Source organism: Atractosteus spatula, chromosome 7 (genome assembly GCF_055471065.1).
Source record: "Atractosteus spatula isolate fAtrSpa1 chromosome 7, fAtrSpa1.hap1, whole genome shotgun sequence".
NCBI lineage: Eukaryota > Metazoa > Chordata > Actinopteri > Semionotiformes > Lepisosteidae > Atractosteus > Atractosteus spatula.
In genome coordinates, this window is record NC_142712.1 from 50,543,796 (window position 1) to 50,568,209 (window position 24,414).

The following is a 24,414-nucleotide window of genomic DNA, read 5'->3' on the forward strand; positions in this document are numbered from 1 at the left end:
CAGCACCCAGTGAAAGGTTTTTTGGGGGGGGAAAAATCACAAACACCAATAGTGTACAAGCGCACGTAGCCGACTTCCTCTGCTAGCTTTAACGCCGCGATTTCTTCGAGCAGCTCGAGTTTTGTTATTAACCTGCACCGAAAATGAAAGTTGTGTGTGTGTGTCTCTCTGTGTGCGTTTGTGTGGGGTCGTCTGATCCTTTGCGCTGTGCTAACGTCATATACCTTAAAATGCTACGGTGTAGCTTGCCAGGCCGAGTTGCACGTCGTCTCGCCACCCACCCTGGTTTAAAGACCAAGACCCAACCTTGCTGAAATGACACACCAAGCCGGCTGGCCGGCAGAAGACCCAGCACATTTGGCCAGTAGTACAGTACTTCACTTCTTTCACAGCTCCGGTTGGAGTCTGAAAAGGGGAGCACAGGAGGAGGTGGTGGTGGTAGGGGGGGGGGCAGTGGCAAATTTGCATTAATTGCAGACTCCTCCATAGACTTTAGTGGGCGACTCACCGCGTTGAACTACATAGCAGGAGGAGAAGCGGATGACTCTTCGCTCCGAAGCGTGCAAGCCCGCAGCTAAACTTTGGACATCTCTTCACACCTCTTAGCGGCAACAAAATACCCTTGCGTGGGCATTTCATTTGGTGTTCTCGCTCGCTTGTTTGATTTCTGTTTTCTTTCGGATGAAAAGCGCCCCGCATTCGGATGGGGGGCATCTCGCAGAAAAGAAAAACACACAAAGGCGGAGACCGAGAAACACATAGCGGCTTTAGTGAGAGGAGGACTACGTTTCGCTGCGGAGTGTTACTAGTTTGAGCAGTGTGCAACAGAGCGGTGCTGCGGGCGAGCGCTGAGCCATCTGGGGCAGCGTTTGAACAATCAAAGTTTTTTTTTCTTGTGCCCGATATTTAATTTTAACGCTTGCTTTTATTATTTTTTAAATTCTTCCGGACTCTTTTTGAACCGTGGAATGACTGTATAGATAAACACGCACACGGGTAGGATCACGACTTAATAATTAAACAGTGCAGGAAAAGAAGAGGGAGGACTTCATCGTTAAAAAAAAAAAGAGAAAGGTTTTGGAAGATGTCGTCTATTCTGCCTTTCACTCCCCCGATCGTGAAGAGACTTTTGGGCTGGAAGAAAGGGGAGCAGAACGGCCAGGAGGAGAAATGGTGTGAAAAGGCAGTGAAGAGCCTGGTGAAGAAGTTGAAGAAGACGGGACAGCTGGACGAGCTCGAAAAAGCGATCACGACCCAGAACATCAAGACGAAATGCATTACTATACCGAGGTAATGATAACGCGTGCCAGGACAGAGACCCCGGCCCGTCACTTTGTGACAGCAGGCTGGTGTAGCGTTAATGTTTCTGGTGGGATACCGAGCGCAACACGGCGCGCTAGCGGCCACGGATTTAGCGTCTGCACGGAGCACATTTACCGAGGGGTGAACTCCGTGATGTGGGGGTGTTTTACTGACTCGGTTTTGCAGATGGCTGTGCTAGTTTATCAGCACCACCGAGAGCAGCAGCTAGCCCGTGGGTCACTTTGAACTTGGCCGATTTTTTTTTAGCATAAATTACTCTATAGCAGATCGAGATAGTTGTTATGAAAGGAAATTGCACTACAACTTTTTAAAGGTGTAGTAAACGGCCTGCCAGGCATCCATTTTTTTTCCGGACACTTGCGATCAGTTCAGTGGTGTACTGACAGGTTGGTTACAAGAAGTCGCGTTTAATATAATTAAAATTTGGCATTTTTGGGTGGTGTTTTTTCTCTCTAACGTTGCGGTCGGTCTCCGACTGGTGCGGCTCGCCAGAGTTCCTGTATTATCGTGCATTTCATAAACAACAAAAACAGCCGAATGGAGCCGGGATTGAAGTGAGGACAAGATGAAGCATTAATAATTCATAAACATCTTTTCAGTTTTAAAAGGTTGTTGTGCCTGCGTGTTATAAAAAGCGCGGCGGCTCTGACTGCAGTTTTATATAATTTGTTTGCTGGTATTCGGACACCAGATGCGTAGGAGTGTAATGTAGTGCACTGGACTGCGGTTGGTGTTTTTGCGCTCCCTCCGTGTCGAGATATAATCCCTACTCTGCACACAATGTACGATTTGCGCTGTATCGAAGGCCTGGAGTTTTCGATGTCCCGGTTTCCCCCCTGAAACACATGCAGTTTCCTCCTCAGAAGTCGTGCGGTGCAAAACTACAGACTGTAGTTGCCGGAGTCCGTGAGTTGTTTCGCACCAGCTCCTGCAGGACGAGTTGCTGAACTGTTATTTATCTGTTACTACATGACGAATCGCTCGGTCCGTGCAGCTCCTATTCTGGGTCCTTTAAGCGCGTTATGTCACAGAGCAAATCGTTTTGAATTTAGGCCACAGAGCTAGGATTCATCGCTGTGGAGTATTTATACAAGTTCACCAACAAACGCCAGAAAGCATTGGTAAAAGGATGTGCTTATTTAGCTGAAAAATGGGCAGTTCACTGTGTCGCTGGCTTTATTTTATTTCGATTTTGTTTTACTAGAAGACCGCTTATTAGGGTTGTGATTCAGTGAAACGGGGGAAAAAAGTTTTTGTAAACAGTGTCGAGACCTACAGTATGTATTCAGTTGTGCTGAACTGGGATGCTGTCATGTAATTTCCAGTGAAGGTTTTCTACCTCTGTGCCCAGAACACACCTTCCTGATAAATCCCATAACCGCAAACGATAAACAGCCCATTTAGTCATGCTGGTCACTGGAGCTGGTTAATATTCTGTTCCTTCAGCTAGGAGTAATTCTTGTACTGCTCACCGGTGCAAGACCCTGGCCACCATTAAAACAAACAGTGCTTCTTACTATTTCTGTTTCAGTTCGGGGCGAAAGCATGGTGCAGCCCTCTTGCTACGCACGTTCTGTTAGAAAATGACTTTGCCGGAGCTGGCGAGGAGTTACGCTGTGCTTACCAAAACAGACGCCCTGTCAGCTGACGTGCTCATCCTCCACTCTCTTGACAGCCGAGGGTGCAAAGCACTTCATCTCCCCCGTGCAAAGGGAGTCGCTGTTGTAGGTGGCTGTTCTAAACTTTCAGGAACGTGTGATGGCCTCCGCAGTGGTGTGGCCTCACCACTCTCATTAGTGTCAGAACCACGCTGACCGGTTCCCGTTTTAACAGTCTTGTGCCTCAAAGAGGAACAGAAAGAGAGGGGAAGGGGGTTGTGTGAAGTGATCGGGTTTTGCTGTAGAAATGGTCGAACGCGGCTCTGTTTTTCTCCGCGGGACGTCGGCGCAGCGGCTGTTCCGTGCCCTGCGTCGCCTCGGGTGGCGGTCAGCGCTGGCGGCTCAGTCTTCGGGTCTCTGAAGCCTGGAGTGTGGCCAGGGTGTGTCCCGGGGTCCCCCGAGTACCCTCTCTGCTCAACAGCATCCCGAGATTAAGGACCCTCAATGAGACCAACCACAAAACAATTTATTCATAAGGTCTTGCATCAAAAAAATCCTTACACTTATACACTTATTTACATCAATTTCCCTTCGGGATCAATAAAGTCTTATCTAGCTATAGAGTGCTTTTCTGGACATTCCACTCAAGGGTGATGGGGACTCCCCTCCACCTACACCAGTGTGCAGCCAGTACGCTTCCCACACAGCAGCTGTCAGTGGGGGGGAGAGCAGAGTGATGAAGCCAGTTAATAGAGGGGGATTATCAGGTGGCTATGATTGGTAAAGGCCAGTGAGAAATTTGGCCAGGACGTCGGGGTAACAAATTTTAATGACGACAGAGATTCAGGCCTTGGTTTTATGTCTCATCCGAAGGACGACGCCATTTTGCATAAAAACCCAAACAAAACCATGCGATCCCTGCAGTGCAGACTTTTTGGTCGTGGAATATCAGGTAAAATCAAGATTGAAGGGGGGTTGTCCAGTGGCTTTGGCGCGAAACACCTGAACGGCAGCTGGAGGAGAGGAGGCATGCCCACTGCTAGATCTCTCCAGCTGACCCCTGCAGGAGAGCGCTGGCCACAGGGGGAGAGGGCAGACCGGCGCAGACTGCAGGCGGGGGGAGTTCCGTTTGCTGGGGACAGCAGGGCTGTGGCGGTCTGCTGGGCCCCCGCTAACCCCCGCAAACGGAGGAGCGCAGCTCTAGCAGAATTCGGTGAAACATGAGCGGCTCGTCCGGCTGGGTTGTTCAGCCCAAGCAGAGGACCTGTTGAGGGAGGGAGTGCCTCCATCTTGAAGAATTGTCAGCTTCCCGGTTTCCGAGTGGGACGAGCGGTGCGTGGGAGTGTGCGGACTGGGCTGTTGGAGAACAGGACTGTGGGCTGCCCGGCTGTCTCGGTCTGTCACCCTGAACGTACGGGGGAAGTCACGGTAATGATCAAATAGGAATCTCTGGAACAGGCGATGCTGAAATGTCACAGCACTTTATAGGATCTCTAGGCAAGGTTTGCGAAGGCAGACAAGTCAGAGTTTCTTACGGCTGGTGGGGCATGCACAGCTGACCCAATGCAATGATTTTGTTGGGGAGGGGGAGATAGCAGCAGTGTAATCGCCCTGTATTGTGTGCAACCGGCCAGAGAGCAGGTCGCTGAGCTCGTCCTTCTTGTTCGGCTGCTTGGTAATGGACCTGGGGCTCAGTCTTGAAAGAAGCCTGATTGTTGGAGGCTGGGTAGCTTGTTCCAGACACCCACCACCCTTGGTGTAAATTAAAAGGCGCCCCCTGTTTGTATGTCACTGATGTATCTGATTTTGGCGGTGCCTTTTGAGGGTTTCAAATATTCCGGGTCCCAGCGTAGTCTTGCATAATTAACGAACTGACTCGGGAAGTTTTCCAGACTGGTTGATTTCGATTTTGGCCGCTGTTGTCGGGGCCTGGTGTTGGCTGTCGTTGCGTGTGTGCCCGAGTTCCGCCAGCTGTTTTTGCAAAGCTGAAGTTCCACGCGGGTGAAGACCTCAGACCTGCTCCGGCGTTCCTCCGCTCTGAACTCTGGGAATTCCAGGAGGAACAGGGAGATGCCAGCAGTACCGCGTGCTGGAATTCCGGCCTGTTTCCTGGATCTTTCTGGGCCACAGGTACCGGCAGCAGTGTTTTTATTGCGGGCGTTTTGATCGGGATAGTGTGTGGTGTGTTGTGGTGTGAAAATGCAAATTTCTGCACACAGTGCCGGAGTACTTCCTGATACCGATTGAACTCCGGGAACAACTCGTTTTATTTGCTCAAGGCATTGCATTTTTAAATAAAAAAATAAATAACGCTCTGTGGTTGAGATACCTGCTTTGACCTTTGTGGAGTACATCTAAAATTACTTAACCAAAGGTGGGGCAGTAATTGGCCGCGGTGTACCTAGTGATTTTAATATTGGTAACCATGTGATTATCTAGTGATAATGACAGAGCTGGTGCCTGGCTAAGCCAGGAGCCCTCTGTGGTTACAGCACAGTTGTCTTGGGGGGGGAAAAAACCGTTTGCTGCGCGAAACCAGGGCTTTAGGGCAGAGTTCAGCTCTTACTCATCGAACGCACTTGTGGCTTTGAAAACAAGCACTTACCAACACACTAGGGCTTTGTGGTTCATCTAGGATTCTTTATTTTTTCATTTTTATTAAAGCCCTGTATGTACATCAACTCGCAGGGCAAGCAGCCTGGGCCGGGGCATGCACTCCGGTGAGGGTCCGGGTGTTGAAGGAGCAGACTCCTGCTCTTCTGGAAGCCGAAACGTTCGGCGTTCCCGCTGGGGACTACGCCCGCGTTTTAAAACGCGCGGTGCTTCTCGTGGGGTGTGGAAAGCTTGCATGAACTAGGAGCCAAGGCGACTCTGGGAGTTCCGAACCACCCAGCTAGAAAATGAATAAGCGAGCGTATTTAGAACGTGGGGGGGATAAAAATAAGGCCGTCTCGTTTAGAATTCGCTGGGTAGCTCGTGTTTGCAGCTGACGGGAGGTTGCAGCGTGCCCTCGGCGCTGCAGTAGAAAGGAGTTGTGGAGCAGCGCGCTGGGGAAGCGGTGCTTGAGTGTTTTCCAGGGGCAGTGGTGGAGAGGCACGGGCGGGTCTGAGCACAGGCGCGGGGCGGCAGACGGGGCCCCGAGCTGTTTTCTGATCGCACACACACACACACCCACCCAGAGGACAGGCTCCAGCCCGGAGCGGCGTGTTTCCAGCCGGGAGTGTGTTGGAGAGGCTGGTTGGAAGCCAAGCCGGGGCTGGTCCTGTCCGCACACGTTGCGCTGGCGTGAATCACGGGGCTGGCTGTTTAGACGAGAGAGGGGTTTGGGGATTCCCAGACCCTCTGACTGGGGGGGGTAGTCTCTGCCATGGGGCTTTTATGGTGGTGTGTGAATGTTTCTTAGTGCAGGGAGGCCCTAGGAGGTTTGGCTGGTTGTGTAAGAAAGGGGTGTGTGGGGGAGTGTGTTTGCTTCTTATACATGTGTGTGTGGGGGGAGGGGCTGTTGTGCTCTGTGTTTAGTGGGGAGAGATAGACCATAGACCATCGCAGGATGGTGTCTTTGTCTGTTAGGTGACCCCCTTCCTTTTATGCACACCTTGTGCTTGCAAATATTGGAAAACGGCTGTGCTAGATCCTGCCTTCCCCAGCGCTCGAGCCCAGTCGTGGGGCTGGGACAGGACTTGCGTGTCTCCAGCCTCCCTGTCCCAGTCCTGGGGCCCGGATCCAGTCCGAGCCAGGCCCCGTGTTTTGAACTTGGCGCCGGGCTGCCTTGCTGTAAACCTGTGAGGACTAGTTGGATGTGCTCATAGGGCATCGCCAGTCAACAAACCGGGATTGTTTTCTTGTCCTCTTTTTTTTTTTACTCCATAGAATACAAACTTTCTGCACAAAGGAGCCTGATTCTGCCAAGCAGTCTAATGGAGTTGTTGCAGCACTTTTTCTTGTGTTGAGAGTGTTTCTGGCGGATGGGTTGCATGCGCAGGAGGGTGGGCGATGGAGCCCAGCCCTGGCTCTTGCTAATCAGAGCCCTGAGTGTGCTGCAGTGATGATGACATGTGCTGATGGAGCACTTTGTGTAAGTATACTCTTGTGCTGAACGGAGGAGCTATAAAAACTTGCAGCTTTGTCGAAGTTGTCAAGGCAAAGGCGTAATTCTCTCTGTTCCCCCAGGCTGGAGCCTCTGTGTCTGAAGGATTCATTATAATCGACTCCCCGCCCCCCCCCCCCCCCACTCACACACACACACACACATCTCTCTCTCTCTCTTTTTCTCAGTGAACATTGGGGTTAAAACCGTTTTGCTCAGTGAGTCTGTGGCGTTGGCTGGGTCCGGTTGATTCTTACTGGGTGTGGGTTGTTGGCTGATATGTGAAAAAGCAACAGAAAAAACCCTTAGATATTTGAGGTTTTCCCCAGGCAGTGCTTGCAGTGTTATTATCCCCTCTTTCATTTCATGTCATAATGATTTACTGGATGCAGGAGTGGGCATTAAGCAATTGTTTAAGGATGTATTAAGCAATACTTTTAACAATCGCAGGAAAAATAGTCCTGGACGTCCGGCGTGTTGTGTGGAAATCAAGCGCTTGCTTTAGTTTCGCTTTTGCCCAGTGTGCATGATACTGGCCTGCAGGACCAGGAGCTGAATTTGTCATTGGGAAAAAGTTGAGAATTTCACGAAAGACATTCTAACGTGAAAAACGTGTGGTTCCCATGGTCTGCTCTTTTTCTCTAAAGAGCTGATTTCATGGACTGTAAAAGGCGTTCTGTTAAACTTCAGTTTTTATGGAGAGGATCAGTTAGATTGGTAATAGCAGCCAGTGCTCATGAGAGCGAGGGATCTGATGTTTTAATTTCAAAGGGGAGTTAAACAAAAGTGTTTCCTGTGTTTCATCTGGTGATATTTAGAGCTCCAAAGCGCGGTTGGGTTTTACTAACCCTAGGCAGAACAAATGTAGTAGAGTGTCTTTGTTTTTTTCCAGGATATCTGATGTGATCGAGTACACTGTGTGCGAGCCCGCTGTCATGTAGTACCGACAGCTCCAAAGGTATTGTCTAAAGGAATGCAACTGTATCATTTCCATATCAGCCTTGAATCAGAAAAGGAAATCCACAAACCTTAGCCATGATAAGAAGACAGATTGCCCAGGGTAAAATGAGCAGAGAACCATCTCAGCTGGTCTTTGATTTGTCCTAAAAAGAATGTATGAAGATAGAGGATGAAAGAGGGGGCAGGCATTATCGTGCATTATCAGGTTTTCAAGTGACATCTGCCAGCTTTACACTGATGAAAGGGGGGGAGGGGGGAGGGGGTGTTCTTGAAGCTGCCCATCCCTCAGCAGCGCATGGGGTGTAAAGGTACCCCAGGGTGTGATGTAGTGTCCTGGCAGGGCTGCCTCCACCTGCCATCGCCCTCTGCTCTCTGCAGCCTGTTTAGCAGCTGCCGGCCTGTCTCTCAGCGCTCTACAGGAAATCCTGTCCCTGTAGAAAACGGTACAGGGGAAGCTGTAACTGTCAAGTGTCTGCAGTGCTGCAGCATTGTCACTGATGCTTTTTCACTTACTGTCAGCGTCCAGTTTTTTTTTTACTTTTAACAGAGTGACGTGATCTCTTATGATTACCCCCACAGTGTTGTAGCACTGATGGCGTCCTAAATGCTCATGTAAATGTGTGGAAACTGAGAAGGACATGCAGGAGCTTCATCTGCAGCTGTTTTCCAGTTCAAATCCAGGGATCCTATTGCGGCTTTTGATCCTGGCTCTAACTTTTTTCTAGCTAAAAATCTTGACTGCTTTAATCTTGTCGTTGTAGGGTGCATGATGGCTGCAAGAGGGAATGATTGGGCACTGCTAGTCACCCCAAAAAAAAAAAGGTTAAGAGCTTGGGAAAAGGCAAACCTGAAGGTTTGGGCTGTGCACTGAGAATCCATGGTGTGGCGCTCAGGCACCGGACTGGATCTCGCGACGAAAAGCTGGTCCAAGTCCGGGCAGGCCGAGGGGCTCTGTGTGCTGCGCCATGTCTGCGCCCTGGCCGCTGCGCTGTTCGCGACGGACGCCTCTGCTGTTGCCCTACGCCGTGCCTGTGCCAGGGCGGCAGGTCACTGTATCTGGCAGTGCGAGCGCCCCTGGGCACTTGCTGTACTGTATACAGCGTGCAGTGTCAGCGGCATGACTCAGCTCCCAGGAATGCACAGCCTGCCCTGGGAGGGCGTGGGTGAGTGTTTGGTTTGTGGTTCCTGTCGGGGTGGAAGGTTTAGAAAGCGCTGGCTGCCTGTGTATTTGCAGGGATAATGGGTAGTCTGTGTGGAGACGACAAGCATGCTTTGTGCTGTGCTGTCAGTACTCTCTGTTACTACTGCTGCCGCTGCTGGAGCACGGGAAGAGGACTCTCTCAACATCTGCAGCATGCGTCTCGGATGCACACTGTTTAGTAATCGCAGGAAGTCCAAATCTGTTTGCCTGTTTTCTGCAGCATGTGCTCATAAAACCCCTTGAAGACTGAGTATAGAGCATTGTTATGCAATCGCATTCTTGAGTTTCCTAGCTGATCCCTCACCTGAACAGCGTCCACCTGTCTGGGAGCTGCAGCCACTTCCTAGTTCCAGTTAAATAGCCAGGTGCTCAGCTGGCAGGCAGCAGCATGGATCCCCAGGTCTGGGCCAGAGCAGCGCTGATTTAGAGAGGCTCTGGGGCTCCACTTCCTCCCTGTGCAGTTCCAGAGGAAGGCTGGAGCTCGGGATCCCAGAGCTCTTCACTGGGAGGAGGCAGCGGAGTTTCCGGCTCCTACGCCTGTTTCTCCTTTGGGTCTGTGTTCAGCCCTGCGTTCGTGGGTTTCAACAGAACTGCTGTGACCCGGGTCGGGACCTCGCGCTTGCTGATGTTCTGACATTAATTTACAACAGCCCTCATTCTGATTTTGCAGCCCTTGTTCCCCTCCCCCCCCCTCTCTGTGGAGCAAGAGCTTTTATCTGAAGCCAGTTTTCCAGTCTCTTCCCCTGCTATCAGTGGGAATGAGTCAGAGTGTTAATGTATAAGTGTGTAACCCTTTGGAAAGGCCTGGTTTTTAAACAGTTGTGTGTGTGTGTGTGCTCAGAGCTCCAAGTGCTCTTAGTAACTGATGGCTACGTCATCTGCCCACACATTTACGCACGATCCTCTCTGCATTACTTCACAGTGCTGTTAGGGTTGGGCATCTCCAGTTGGGGTGGAAATAAGGTTCCCATTATGGTGCGGTTTGAGCCATTCCAGGAATTACAAGCCAGCAGGGGTTGGTGGTCACGGCGCGGAGGCTGGCGGACCTGACCTTGAGAGCCGACAGGTACAGTACGTGCAGCTCCAGTCGCGTTGAAAGGTGGGCAGCGGTGCGCTTCGGATCCGGAGCACTGCAAATCGCGAAAGCTGAAGGGGACTGAGCTGCAGCACACGGGGAGTATGGAATTTCATGCTTATGTGGTGAGGCTGTGCGGGGGCCCCACGGTGCAGCACGGGTCTGTGGAATGATGTCACCAGTGGATCAGTGTCAAGTGTGAGGGAGGCTGATTGCAATACCAGAGTGTGGGAAGTGGCTAGTGGAGAGCACAGCTCATCGCACGGGCTGTCTAACCAATCCCACCACACCACAGGCCGGGGAGGGAGGGGGTGTTCGATGCCGCAGAGACTTCAGGCGGTCTGCCACACTTCTCTATTGGTGCTTTTCCTTAATTTTGTTTTCGGTTTTCTTTTTATTTGTGGTGACCACTGAGGATCTGTTTTAATCGAGTGTGCATCTTTCGAAACGGCATTTTTTTATTGTTTTAATCCCCTTACTTTTCTTTAGAAAAACGCGTTGGGCCCAGCGTACAGCACATGGCGATTGTAAGTTTAATAAACATGCATTATCGCTGCAGGTTTTAAACCGTCTGCATCCAGACTGGGCTGTGTGGAGCCCTGGTGTCTGCGCAGGGGAGCTGGGTGCTGAGATTAGGGCTGAGGGGCTGAGCCTGTGCACAGGAGCTCGGCTGAAGGGAGGCAGAGTTGGGGAGGGGGGTGGAGGGGAGATTAGAGCAGCCCTTCCCTTCCAGGCACGTGTTCACTTCCTGTTTTTATTCCCCTTTTCAAACAGAGCCTCTTATCGCAGCTGCCATTTTAACGGATTCCAGTTCCAGTGCCTTGTGCGGCTCCGGTTCCAGGGCTTTGTGGGGGCCGAACTGGAATCTGGTTTGCCGTTGGTTTGAGCGGCAGCTTTTAAATCGAGGCTGGAAAGGACACGTGTGTTTGAAACCCAGAACCGGACCCTGGATGTGCTCCACCTCTCTTTGCTTATCATATGGGTCATGTCAGACATGCTTTGTTTCCAGCCTTGCCCTGGGGCAGCTGGTGTTCATTTCCGAGCTCAGGCCTTTTCGAGAGTCTTGGCTTCTTTGTGCTTATGTTTGGATTTCCTATAGATTTAACTCTACTATAAACTTTGTAGGTGTGATGATCCCAGTCTTTCCAGGTGTCCTGGCCAGCCAGCGGCAGTGAGAGCAGGAGAAACGGCAGGAGTGGGTCAGGATGCTGAGTGAGACACAGGAGAAAGAACGGGCCTGGTTAAGTCTCAGAACGGACTTGCATGGTCTGCGTGAGATTTATACTTCGGTTCCTGCTGGTTTTGTGTAAAGCACCTTGATGTTCTGTGTCCTTGAAAGGCTCTGTGTGTATGTCGGCTGACACATGGAGTGGTGGAAGATTGAGGAGATCTATAGAAAGCCTGTGCAGAAACCTCCCATGTCGCCACGATCTCCAATAACAACAGTGTCTCATCTAGATGAGGCCCTCTGTGTCTTTTTGCTTGGATTCACCTTGGATCCTCCAGTTGGAGCTGAGCATGCGTGTTTTCACACTTTGTGGTGTGGCGTGAGTTTTGGTTTTTGGGCAAAAATAAAAAGTGCTGGAATTATCGTAGGCCGCTTTTCACATCTTGCTCTTGGAGAGATGAAGATAGGCCAGTGTCCACCTCCATTCTGCAGTTGAATTTCCTTTGTCATCGAATCGGGGCTTGACAGAGGAGGAGGGGAAGGTTCTCGGAGTAGACAGACGTTTTCTAATGGTAGGACTTTCTGAAGAGTTACAGCTCCAGGTCTGGAGGACCCTACGGCTGGAGTGTGTCATGGACGTTCTGTATATTGAACACATACGGAGGGTGTGGTTTGTGGGCTTCGCCTTTGGCTGGGAGAAGAACCACTGGCCAGTGCTGCAACAGTGCGGATAGCTCTGGGGTGGTCTGGCTGCAGTCATCCCTGCTCCCTTTTCCCCCTCCATACAGTGCGCAGTTGCACATGGAGTGGTGTTCATGGTGAGATCTGTATTAGTGTCGCCTATTGAATGCCATGGGTTCTCGGTCCCAATTCAGAAGTCAGGCTCTTGCAATAGTACCGGGCGTGCGCAGGGTCCCCATAAAGTGGAGGTGGACCCACAAACGGGAACAAAACGGGGGCTGTCTGAGAGTCGGGATCAGGCAGAGCTGTTCTTATCCAGGCTGGGACTGTTTTCCTTTTCAGCGAGGGGACACTTTTTAATTCACTAAGCTCAAGCCATAGTGGGATATGGTCCCCGATTTGCCCTTTCCTCGATCTGCTGGATACACCTTGTGGGTCTGGGCCTTGGCACCTCCAGGAGGCTGAGAGGAGCTGCAGAACCAGACGTGCCGTTAAGTGGTGCAGTGGCCTAAAGCTTTCTTGGATCTTAAGGAGGTTAAGAGGCTATAAATGAGAAGAGGCTAGCTCGTTTCAACTTGTAAGTTTGGTTATGGACCTAACGAAGGGCTTCTGACTCCCATTGCACAACAGTTTGATCCACTTCAGGCTTTATGAGCTGTAGAGTGTTACGTAAAAGCAGTGCAGGGAGCTGATGTGTTTATATTTGCTGTGCCAAACGTGCAACTCCTAACCCTGAAACTGCTGTGTAGTGGGAGGCTGCTCTGGTTTCAGTCGACCACTGCTACAGATCTGAGGCTCTCTGACCTGTAGCTCACTATCCGAGTCTATCCTCCTCTTCTCCTCATCCTTGGGTGGCAGATTGATCACTCCCTCCGGCCCGGAGAGGCGTGGGATGAAGGCATGGCTGTGCTGTGACGCACCCATTCAGGGCAGGTCCACATGGCTTTATAAAGGGAGCATAAACCGACTCAGCCCCATTAACCTTAATTCTTTACGACGGCTGCCTGCTCATTGATGTGTAAAGCGTTAGGAAATGGCTGTGCTGTTTACGAACCTCGTACATTCCTCCCCTCTGGTCTGTGGGCGTCTTTGATCCCGTCTTACTCCAGTTGGGTTAAATGAAAATGTTTGATTAAAGGGCTGAGGCGCTGCTGGGGGAACTATAAATGATGTCGCTTTTATTTTTAGACCGGTTTTGTTTGATTGCAGGGTCCCAGTTTGCCTCTGCAAAGCGCCGTTTCCCTAAATAAGAGCAAAACTGAGATGATTTAATTTCCTCAACACTCCTGTAAAAGCATATTTAATCGTATTTTTGGTGTCCAGATGAAATTGGACGTTAGAAGTAAAGTATTCTAACCGTCCTCCACATGAATGCTGGGGCCTGAATGTTGGTTGTACAGTTCACAGCCATAGACAGGCTTGCAGAGGAAGTGCCTGTCTGTTTAATCAGATGCTGGCAAAAGTGGCCTATAGGGGGTTATAGTCTCGGGTTTCTGCCTTTTCTTTCTCTGACCCACTGCCAGGGGAGTAAAACGTACTATGAGACAAAATGAAAACCACATGTTCTCCTTCTTTGAGCGCAGCAGCTCCCTACAGTACTGTGTGCATGGCCCTTATGACTTGAGACTTGCTGCTTGGCAATGTGGGGGCTCTCTCCAGGCACACAGCACAGGGCTTTTGCCCTGAGAGTGCTGTGCACGTCTTTCACAGCAGCCTGTTCTAATTGCTGGCGAATGCAGATGCGATGTGGGTAGTGTCAAAATAATTCTTGGCAAGATCCAGAGCTGTGGGAGCTGTGTGGCAAGGCCGTGGGTGAAAGTGTGGCATTCATAGATATTTTTTTTGTGCGTCCACGAGGACGAGGTATTAATGAAGCTGTTTCCAGTAATTGAGTGTCTTGGCGATACTGTAATTTTTTTTGTGTCCGTTGTGAATAAAGACTACTACTGTGAGGGCTCCTCTGTGGCTGATTGGCGAGAGCGTGCTGGTGGAATTATGTCCCTTTCAATGGGACGCTGGGGGCTGGCGTGATCAGCACAGGTCAGACAAGGCCAGCTTGTCCCGAGATGCTGTGTTTGTTTTCCTTTTAGCTCCTTTTGCCTGTCCTGTGTGGCTCCTGGAACTGTCCAGCAGAGGGCAGGTAGTTTGAGGCACGAATTATCCTCTTGGTGTCTAAATAGCAGTCCCAGTAATGGCTCTTCAAGGGCACAGTATGGTAAAAGGCACTGCTCTTTCCCAGGTCCAGGGATTGAGTCAATGTTAAAGTGGGGTTTTGCCAAGAGGCTGTAGTTTCCCTTCTCCTGAAGACATACAGGTTAGGTTTAAATATGTTTTGTAGATTGCTCCTTGCTCTCCGTTACGGACCGAACGTGGCCTGATGTGCAGTTTCTCAGCCGTGTAATGGCTCTTGCTTAATGATGATTGCGCAGTGCCCTGACCAATTAAAACGAATCGCTTGTGGATAGAGTTCTCATCTCCTGCGCAACGATGCAACCCCAGGAAAGAGAAACGGACGCGGCTCTTGATTTGTGAGCTGGGCCTGGCGCGTTCTGCAGGGGCCTCGTTCAGACCACGGCTCTTCCTCGCCTTGTGCCCTCACCGCGCGCCTGATGTCTTGCAGGTCTCTGGATGGGCGGCTGCAGGTGTCCCACAGGAAGGGGTTGCCCCACGTGATCTACTGCCGGCTGTGGCGCTGGCCGGACCTGCAGAGCCATCACGAGCTGCGGGCCGTGGAGCTGTGCGAGTTTGCCTTCCACATGAAGAAGGATGAGGTCTGCGTCAACCCCTACCACTACCAGCGGGTGGAAACCCCGGGTGAGTGCCACGCAGAGCAGAGGTGGCAATGAGACTCCCGTCGCACAGCAGATTTGTTTGAGCAAATTGCTCCAGATTCCAACTGGAAGACAGCTTAGAAGCTGGCTGTACTGGACTAGCTGGGAGGGGCTGATGTTTGACTGATCGTGTGTGCAAGGAGTGGCGATATCCTCGCCACAGCCGTGTCCTGGCAGCAGGCCTTTCCTGGTGGTGCCACATGTATGACGTTACTCCATGTGTCGTGCAGTGCTGCCCCCCGTCTTGGTGCCAAGACATACAGAGATCCCCACCGAGTACCCACCGCTCGATGACTACAGCCACTCCATTCCTGAGAACACCAACTTCCCTGCCGGGATTGAGCCGCAGAGCAACTACATACCTGGTAAGTGCTCCTGGGGAGACAGCAGAAAGGGAGGCTTTCCCCCTGTGAAGGGAGATCAACCTTTGACCTTTGACCCTTGACGTCAAGCAGATTCAATGGGCTTTTAAATTTGACAGTCAGATGGGCAATGTTTAAAAGAGGGAGTGTGGGGAGAGCAGGAGAGACTCTTGATGTGTTGGGATAGTCCCTTTTTCTGGAGGAGACAGGTTGGCTTGCTGGCATGTGTTAATCGTTTAATGGCTGGTGAGGGAGTGGGGGGCTTGACAGGGGTCCGCATTGTAGGCAGTGGGCTGTGACAGCCGGTCCGGCTGGTGTAGACCCTGGGGCGGCGATCCAGGCTGGTCTGCTCAGGCCTTACTCTCGCCACTGGTTCCTAGCTGACGGCTGCTATGTGCTCTTTCAGAGACCCCACCGCCCGGCTACCTCAGCGAGGATGGGGAGACCAGCGACCACCAGATGACCCATGGCATGGATGCAGGTGAGGGAGCCTGGGAAAGTGTTTCCGTCTGACAGCTGAGTTTCAAGCAAGGAAACGGATTTCCTTCTTTCTCACCGGAAAAGATGCCCACTTTTCATTCACTTTTGTAAAATAAAAAACTAAGGAGTTTTGGTATCTCCGAACGCTTGTGAGTCTGACCCAAGAGCAACATTACCAGCTTCTCTTTCTCTCTGTTTGAATCTGCAGGTTCTCCAAACTTGTCGCCTAATCCTGTCTCTCCAGCACACAGCAATCTGGGTAAGACAGGAGGGGAATGGGAGCGATCGGTCTGTTCTGCCGTACGTCCACCAGGAGACTCTGGGGATGAGTGACAAACTGCATATTCTTTAATATTTCAGTTTAGTGTTTTATTGATTTTTTTTTCCAGTTTATTGGCTTGTATAGTACTTTTAAATAACCTGGCTGGCTTCAGGATTAGGATTCTGAGAATTTTAAATCCACCCCTCATATTTAATTTATTAAGCAAAGTTTGGCCCAAGCAACGTTATAGAAGCACCTAAAGTCTGTATATGTGTCCATGAAAAGAAAAAATCTTTATGCTTAATGGGCTTTGGTTCCAGGAATGTTGTGTGCAGGGCAGAAAAGGCTTTCATGAATGAGCTCAGTGTGCTGTAGTTAGTGAAAAGTGGAGGTCCAGTTCTCGGCTCCTGAGAGCCCACGCAGGCCTCTCTCATTGTGATAGCCTTGGTGTTGAGCTGCGTGTGTTCTCCTGAAGGGCTGTGCTGTGGCTCTGGACAGGCCCGGCCCTGGGAGCGACTGCAGTCCCTGCAGCAGGGGTGAGACTCTCCTGCAAGCAGGAGCGATTCTGCAAATACCACAGCAGTTTCCTGCTCCTTCCCCGGGCAGGAAAGCCATCTGCAGTGGCCTTCCCCTAAAGATTACCATACCGGGTTTACAACAAAACCTTGAGGACAGCGGGAGTGCAGTCTGTATCGCAAAGAGTCTCCTGATTGTAAAGACAAAGGCTACAGGATCTCTTGCAGTGTGGCCTAGAAACACTACTTTGACCCTGAAAGCATGGGTGGAAAAATCAGACGGTCTTTCATTTCTAAAGTCAGGGCGGGTAGATAGTGTGGTAGCTGCCCTCAGTACAACCCCGTGGGCACTGTGAGAGGGTGGCACTGCTCTCCAGGGTGATCTGTTATTGAGCCGCAGGGCCAAAGAATGAAACCAAGGACAAACAGTCCCTTGCAAGAGGATTACAGCGGCCTTGTTCTCCAAAACCGGAGACTGTTAAAAGCTGCTACTGCACCCCCTTGGTTTACAGGGTGCTGTGTTACCAGAAACGTGTTCAGTGAAACAAGCGCTATGACCAGGAGCACTCACAGTTGCACCATGTTCCCAGATTCCCTTGAACGGGTTGGGGCAGGTCAGGGCCTGTGAACCCGCTTGTCTGGGTCACCGGTGACTGTAACCTGCCCTGTGACAAACCCAGTGTCTGCTGTACTGGCCCAGCAGCTTTCTTCTACTAAGACAGGAAGATTTGGGTGAGGGGGCGGTGTCGAAGGAGAGGTGATGTCACCACAGAACTGTAGTTCCCTTTTGCAAGGAGTCGGGATACGTTTCTCCCTGCGCCGCCATGTGCTTAATGCTACCCATCCTTTGAAGTTCAGGATGTGCAGCAGGAAAAAATGAAAAAGCAGGGAGCTGGGTTTTTGGAGCCACAGGCTGTACCATGTGACTCAACAGCAGAAATGCCTGCAACAGAGTACCCAGGTAGCAAAAAATGCAAGCGTTAAGAAGCGGGGCACGCTGTAAAATTCGGGAGTCCTCGCTGTCGGATCAAAGGTCCGGACCTGGCAGTGCCACCCCAGGAGCGCAGCTGGGAATCCTGTTGCAGGAGGGCATCCCGGGGCAGCGGAGCCTCCTCACCCCCCCTGCTGCTGCTGTCGCCGCACAGGAAGCCGCTGATGAAAAGGGCCTTTGTCCCATTCCCATCTGAACGGAGAGCAGTGCCAGGATACAGCCGGCCTGCACTAATATTAATACTAATATCCTGTTTGTCTCGAGGGCCTGCTGGCTGAGGCACGAACAGTAAATGGCTCAGGGGACAGACAGTTGCTCAGAAGTAGAGCTGTTTATCGGCAGCAAGCAGTTGCTTGGCATTATTTGTCCACTCTGTTGCTAAAGGGGCATCATGAAAATGGCGTTGCGTTTATGAACTCAACAGCTATCTAACCTTGTGCTTGGAAGGTTCTTTCTCCCTTGCCTGCAGAGGGATCTGGTTTGCCCTCCCTGAGGGACTCCGGGAGCCCAGTGAAAGATAATATGATCGCTGATTGATTCCCTTGCACTCTTTCTACCTGCCACTATCCTTCCTTTCTCTTTTTGCTCCTCCTCTTTCATCCTGTTTCTCTGCCCTCTTCCGAGGATGTAAGGTTACAAGCAAGAGGGGGCCTGTTTGAAGCCGGTAGCCAGTTGATTCGGGGCTCTCATCCAGCTGTTTTCTTGAAAGAAGCCAGGGTAATGGCTTCATCTACATGGGCGATTAGCTTGTTCCACACTCCCACAACCCTTTGCGTAAAGACTGTGCTTCTTGTTCTCGGGTTTTAAGTGCACCGCCACTCTTGTTTCAGAAGAGGTGTACCCCGTTGTCTTCATCGATGCCTTTAAGAATTCTTATAGGAATACTTGCGTCTTGTTCCCTCATTGTCTTCTCTGCTCAAAACGAGAAATATTCCATTCTTTTAGCTGGTCAGTATAGGTTGCTCCTTGAAGTCGTCCTGCAGTGCCTGTGGTAGCTCATCTCTGGACTGATTTCAGAGCAGCACTATATCTGCTGTATGTTTTGTGAAGTGCAGCCCATTGCACACACTTCGAGTGCATCACACGGCATCTCCCTCCTGTTGCGCAGACCTGCAGCCCGTGACGTACTGTGAGCCTGCGTTCTGGTGTTCCATATCCTACTACGAGCTGAACCAGCGGGTGGGCGAGACTTTCCACGCCTCCCAGCCCTCCCTGACCGTGGACGGCTTCACCGACCCCTCCAACTCGGAGCGCTTCTGCCTGGGCCTGCTGTCCAACGTCAACCGCAACGCGGCCGTGGAGCTCACCCGCCGACACATCGGTAACCTGCCCTGCCCCGCCTCGCCTCGCCCTGCCTCGCCTCGCCCCGCCCCGCCTCGCCCCGCCCCGCCTGACCGGCTCCCGGCGCGGTGACACGTCTCATCGCACGTTTTCCTCCCTCCAGGCAGGGGTGTGCGGCTGTATTACATCGGGGGAGAGGTGTTCGCGGAGTGTCTGAGTGACAGCGCCATCTTCGTCCAGAGTCCAAACTGCAACCAGCGGTACGGCTGGCACCCGGCCACAGTGTGCAAGATCCCGCCTGGTGAGAGAGGAGGGCACGAGGGAGGGGGGCTCTGAGTCGAGAGGCTCTGGGAGGACATCTCCCGCTGCTACGGCATCGTGGCTTTGGACCCTGTGCATTTATAAAGGGACACAGTGGAAAGAAACAATAATAATAATTGCTTACACATATATAGCGCTTTTCTGGACACTCCACTCAAAGCGCTTTACATGGGGACATTACAGGTAATGGGGACTCCCCTCCACCAACACCAATGTGTAATCCCACCTGGATGAGGTGACGGCAGCCACAGTGCGCCAGTACTCTCACCACACACCAGCTATCTGTGGGGAGGAAGACAGAATGGTGAAGCCAGTTCAGAGATGGGGATTATTGGGAGGCCATAATTGGCAAAGACCAGGGGGAAATTGGGCCTGACGCTGCGATAACACCCCTACTCTTTTCAAGAAACAGCCTGGGATTTTTAATGACCTCAGAGAGTCAGGACCTTGGGTTTACATCTTCTCCGAAGGACGGCACCTTTTTACAGTATAGTGTGCCTGTCAGTATACCGGGGCATTAGAACCCACACAGACCGTGGGGTGAGCGCCCCCTACTGCTCTCACTAACACCTCATTTTTAAAAGCTTTATTTAAATGACATGAGAAAAAGCTTGGGTTAAGTCTGGATGTCTTTGCATTTATAAGAGGACAATAACACTGAGTATTGAGAATGCACATATAGGAACCAACATGGCTCTTTAAAAAGTTTAAGTAGGGAGCTGTGTCAGCATGCGTAGGCTGCAAAGGAAACGGGTCAAGGTTTCTTCCAAGCTGAAAGGAAAAGAGAGAGAACGTTTTGGCTGTGGAGCCTTATTCATGTCATGAGAACCTTCAGGTGTTGCGTACACCTGAAATAGGCTCAACAGTTGAAACGTGTCTGTTTTCGTTTCCTTTCAGTGTGGAATAAACCTTTACTTGTTCCTTGGCTCTTTTTAGGCCTTATTTAAATGACATGAGGAAAAGCTTGGGTTCGGTATTGATGTGTTCACATTGTATAAGAGGAGAATAGGACTGAGTATTAAAAAATGCCCATATAGGAGACAGCATGGCTCTGTGCGTGCAGTGAAGATTTTTCACAGTAGTAGCTTTCTTTGCCAGTGGGGTGACTTGGCTCCGTTTTTCTGTTTTCTGCAGGCTGTAACCTGAAGATCTTCAACAACCAGGAGTTTGCGGCTCTGTTGGCGCAGTCGGTGAACCAGGGCTTCGAGGCTGTGTACCAGCTGACCCGGATGTGTACCATCCGCATGAGCTTCGTCAAGGGCTGGGGCGCGGAGTACAGGTATGCCAGCCCGTGATGCCTGCCTGCACGCCTGTCGGCTCTTGAGGTGTGTAGGTTTGCAGTGTGTGGGAGAGCCCTGGGCGGTGCGGTGACTCTGAGGCTAAGGATCTGCGCCTGTGGCTGGAAGGTTGCCAGTTCGTATCCCGCGGCCAGCAGAGGAATCCTACTCCACTGGGCTCCTGAGCAAGGCCCTCAACCCCAACTGCTCCAGGGGCGCTGTATAAAATGACTGACCCTGCGCTCTGACCCCAAGCTCCTCTCCCTGCCTGTGTGTCTCATGGAGAGCAAGCTGGGGTATGTGAAAAGACAAATTCCTAATGCAAGAAATTGTATATGGCCAGTAAAGTGATCTCTCTCTCCCTGTGGCTGAACTGAGTGTGTTGGTATCGCAGTGCTTGCCTGTCTACAGCAGTACAGCACTTTCTGGAGCTCTGCAATCTCAGGCTGTGGCTTTCTTCACTTTTTCTTTAGTAACGGGGGGGGTTGGGCAGCTGTGCTGATGTTTTGGGCTGTGAAAGACGGTATGAGCAGGCACAGACAGACCAGGCCGTTTTCCCTGATAAACGTAGACCTTGAGAGTTGTGCCGTTGCCATGGAAGCTGGCCAGACCGCTGTAGTGTGCATGCCAGCTCATACCCTGTCCTCTTTTTCTTTTGTACTGCGATATGATGTGCGATTCCCTCAGTGTGGCCTTTGTCGTCAGTTGAACTCCTAGTGTTGCCGCATCAGAGTGAACAGAGCAAGGCGCCACCTGGGCTTTTTAAATAAAGCAGCTGCACGCCGGTCTGTCTGTCCATTTCTGAGCCAGGCGTGTCTCCGGCAGAGAGCGGGCTCTTGCCTTGGTTCGGCTCGCCTGAGGTTTGTGTGCCTGCAGGGAGTTCTTGGTGTCCACACCCAGCTTGCTTTGTCCAGGTTTCCATCTCTTACTTTCTCCTTCCCTTCGACCCTCTGTCTCGCTCTGGCTGGCCCGTAGGTGTTGCAGAGTTTCCCTGGAGCTCTCCAGCATGGTCCCAGTCTCCTGCCCTGTCCAGATGTGCAGCTCGGTCAACGGGCACTGAGGTCATCTTGGCCCCCGATACAGTGTCCTCCTTGAAGGAAAACGAGTAACTGTGCCACCGTGATAACGCCAAACGCAGAACAGCGCACCAGAAACCCATCCCTGTCTGACAACCTGGCGTGGTCTTGTGTAGCATTCAGGGCTTGATGGGGACACTGACGCTAAACGCTTGTGACGTTTATATAACGGGCCCGTAATTACAGTATAACTGCAATATTGGAGAATTCCACTATTTCTGGGGGCGTTTGTTTAAACGTGGCAGATTCTTCTAAATGTTAATAGTTTGAGCACTTACAGTACATTTTTTTTTTCCTTTGGCATGCCACGTTTTTCTGTTGGCCGCGTCTGTGAATCACCGCGCAGCGCCTGCCAGCGAGAGGGAGCCGAGGCTCGTCTCGGAAACGGGGGGCAGGCAGGCCAGCTGCGTTCCCAGCTCTGAATTAGTTTCCAGAGTCACCAGGTCAAGAGATGGCCAGCGTTTTTGTGTGCGGCCGACTCGTCTGCGACTCCTTCCTCAATATAAAACGGAACTCCCAGGGAAAGAGAAATGAAAAGGAAAAATGAGTGCGCCTCTTGTTAGTCAGCCGTGGAACACCGTCTGGATAGCGGCCAGCAGAGTTAAGGGCTGACGAATGTGACTTGTAAGGCCTCCAAGTGACACAGTTCCACTTATGTAGTGATGATGAGGTCTGTGCGCGTCTTTATTAAAAGAAAGACGAGCACAGCTTCAAGGAAACTTCTTGACTGTGTTTTTTTATGGCTTAAGACTTAATCTTATTGTTTCTGGGGGGAACTAAAAAAAAATGAATCCATCGTAATTAAAAGCAGAGCAGCGCTTCCCAGAGAGGGAAGACTGCTGAGCAGACAGCGCATGTGGAGCCAGTTAAGAGCTTGGGTCAGATTTCTCCCACCCCCCCCCTCCTTGTCCTTCTCCAAGCCATTAGGGCTTGTTAAAATTTGTGAATTGATTGTGCTGGCATAGAAACCTCTTAAGGTGTTTTTTTTTAAAAACCTGCAGGAAGTCTTCGCACAGCTGAAGGCAGATTCCATTCTCACAGTTGCCTTGTAGGTTATCTGGCAGCTGGCTGGGATAATGTAGATTTTCCATTGCTCTGGGAAGGGTCATTTTCTTATCTGAGATTATAGTGCCCTGGACAGAGGGATCATACCATTATCTGGGTGCCAGACTCTCTACTGTTTTTCTTAGTTTCTGAAATTCTACACTGTCATTTGAAATAGGCCTACTGGTGCCTCCCCAGTACTGTGGTTTGGCAGCATCTCGTCGGACCAGAGGAAGCCTCTCTGTTTGTGCATCGCCTGTGTTTATTCTAGAGAGGATGTATTTGTAGAGTGGAAAAAAATGGTTGCAAATCACTGTTCTGAAGTTGCGGTTTTGTTTAGAAGATACTTAGTGGACAAGAGTTCACCTCCGGTTTGTGTTGCACAGTCTAAAGCAGTGGAATACGGGTTACTGGGAGGGGGGAGTTTCAGGAGGTACATCCTGTGGACTGTCACCCCAAGATAAACACTGAGCTGGAACTCGTAACTGTTTTTTTATCTTATTAATGGAAATACTCTCATGGAGGAACAGTGTGGGAAGCAGTGTCTTTGCTGAATTGCAACAATAATACAGTGTATTAGAGACCAGTCTGATTACTGAACTTGATCTGCAGTATAGAATAGACTATCACTATAGACACTGACTAGAGAATATCAGGAACTCACTTGCAGCTATAATACAGTGCATTGTGCTCTGTCAGCACTGTGTTACACCTGCATATATAGTAAGTTAGAAACCAAGAGTTCCTAACTCTGGACCTTGGAGTAAGGACTCCAGCAGGTTTTCTGTCTAAATTGCCATCTTACAGTTGTAGAGAAGGGGTACATTGATCCAGTTAACCCTTAAATAGATCAGTTTAACAGGTCTCCTGGACAAAGCAGTGCCTATAAACATAAGGAGATCTAGCACACATGCTACATTAGAGACTGGAGGTAGCAACCTCAGTTATTCACTACCATCAGTTTAATTATAGTTACAATGTAGTATGTTAAAGTATCCCAGGCGCATTAAAAAAACAATATTTTCTAACCCATTTATTGTCCAATGATTATTCTGAAATTATAACTATGAGAAAGTAAATTGTAGACTGATTGCACTGAATTCCAGCTACAGTACAGTAAAGCTTTTACCACTGTTATTACAGAATTAGATTAACGTTGTGCTTGATCATGAACCGTAAATGTTTTGATTTCACTTTTCATGGTTTTGTAGTCCTCTGCAGCCACTGCGCTGAAGAAGGCAGCTCCTGACTGTAACTCGGCTAATAACTCTTAAGTCTTCTGACTGTGTAGATGGTAGTTTTGAAGGGGAAGGGAATAGTTAGATTTGGATAGCAGTAGGGATTGGCAAAGAGCCTTCATGCTTTCAAACCTTGGTATGTTATTATTTTTGGCTTTTGAAGTGGTGACATCTTAACTTTTCTGTTTGAATGAAAGTGAAGGAAGCAGGAGAGAGAGAGGATGCCACAGTGAGTACCTGTTCTCAGGGGGATTTCTAGTCTCTTGAACAATGCACTCACACATGAAGTAGCGGCTTTGTGATGGGTGTGTGGAATGCAGCCCCCTCTTTTCTCTATAGGTGTAGTCAAGCTTTGTGTTGGCTGCCATACACCACAAAACATCCCCCCCCCCATACATGAAGGTATAAATGCAGCTGACAGTCGAAACCATTGCCTTGATTTATCTCTCCACACTTGAGCTCTGAAAAAACTTGGCTTCAGATTGTAATCTCGTCTGGCAGCCACCCTCTGTGTGTGTTTAGAATAACCGCGTTTAATAGCACAGGAGAGTGTCTTATTAAGATCAATAGCAGCGGCAGACTGAAGGGCCTGTGTGCTTTGTTTCAAGTGTGTTTAAGTGTTTTAATGACTATGAAACTCTAG

The 24,414-nt window shown here is 50.5% G+C and overlaps 1 protein-coding gene across 1 annotated transcript in view; it reads left to right on the plus strand.

Annotated features, from left to right (window-relative positions):
* Nucleotides 1-826: 826 nt before the first annotated feature.
* The window catches only part of LOC148831345 (SMAD family member 3), a 28,671-nt gene continuing 5,083 nt past the window's right edge, over nt 827-24,414 (plus strand). The window contains exons 1-8 of the mRNA XM_088920457.1: nt 827-1,290; nt 14,714-14,907; nt 15,155-15,289; nt 15,693-15,767; nt 15,975-16,025; nt 18,643-18,855; nt 18,979-19,116; nt 20,271-20,415. Coding sequence (XP_088776583.1) covers nt 1,085-1,290; nt 14,714-14,907; nt 15,155-15,289; nt 15,693-15,767; nt 15,975-16,025; nt 18,643-18,855; nt 18,979-19,116; nt 20,271-20,415 — 1,157 coding nt within the window. The 5' untranslated portion in view covers nt 827-1,084. The remainder of the gene's footprint in view (nt 1,291-14,713; nt 14,908-15,154; nt 15,290-15,692; nt 15,768-15,974; nt 16,026-18,642; nt 18,856-18,978; nt 19,117-20,270; nt 20,416-24,414) is intronic.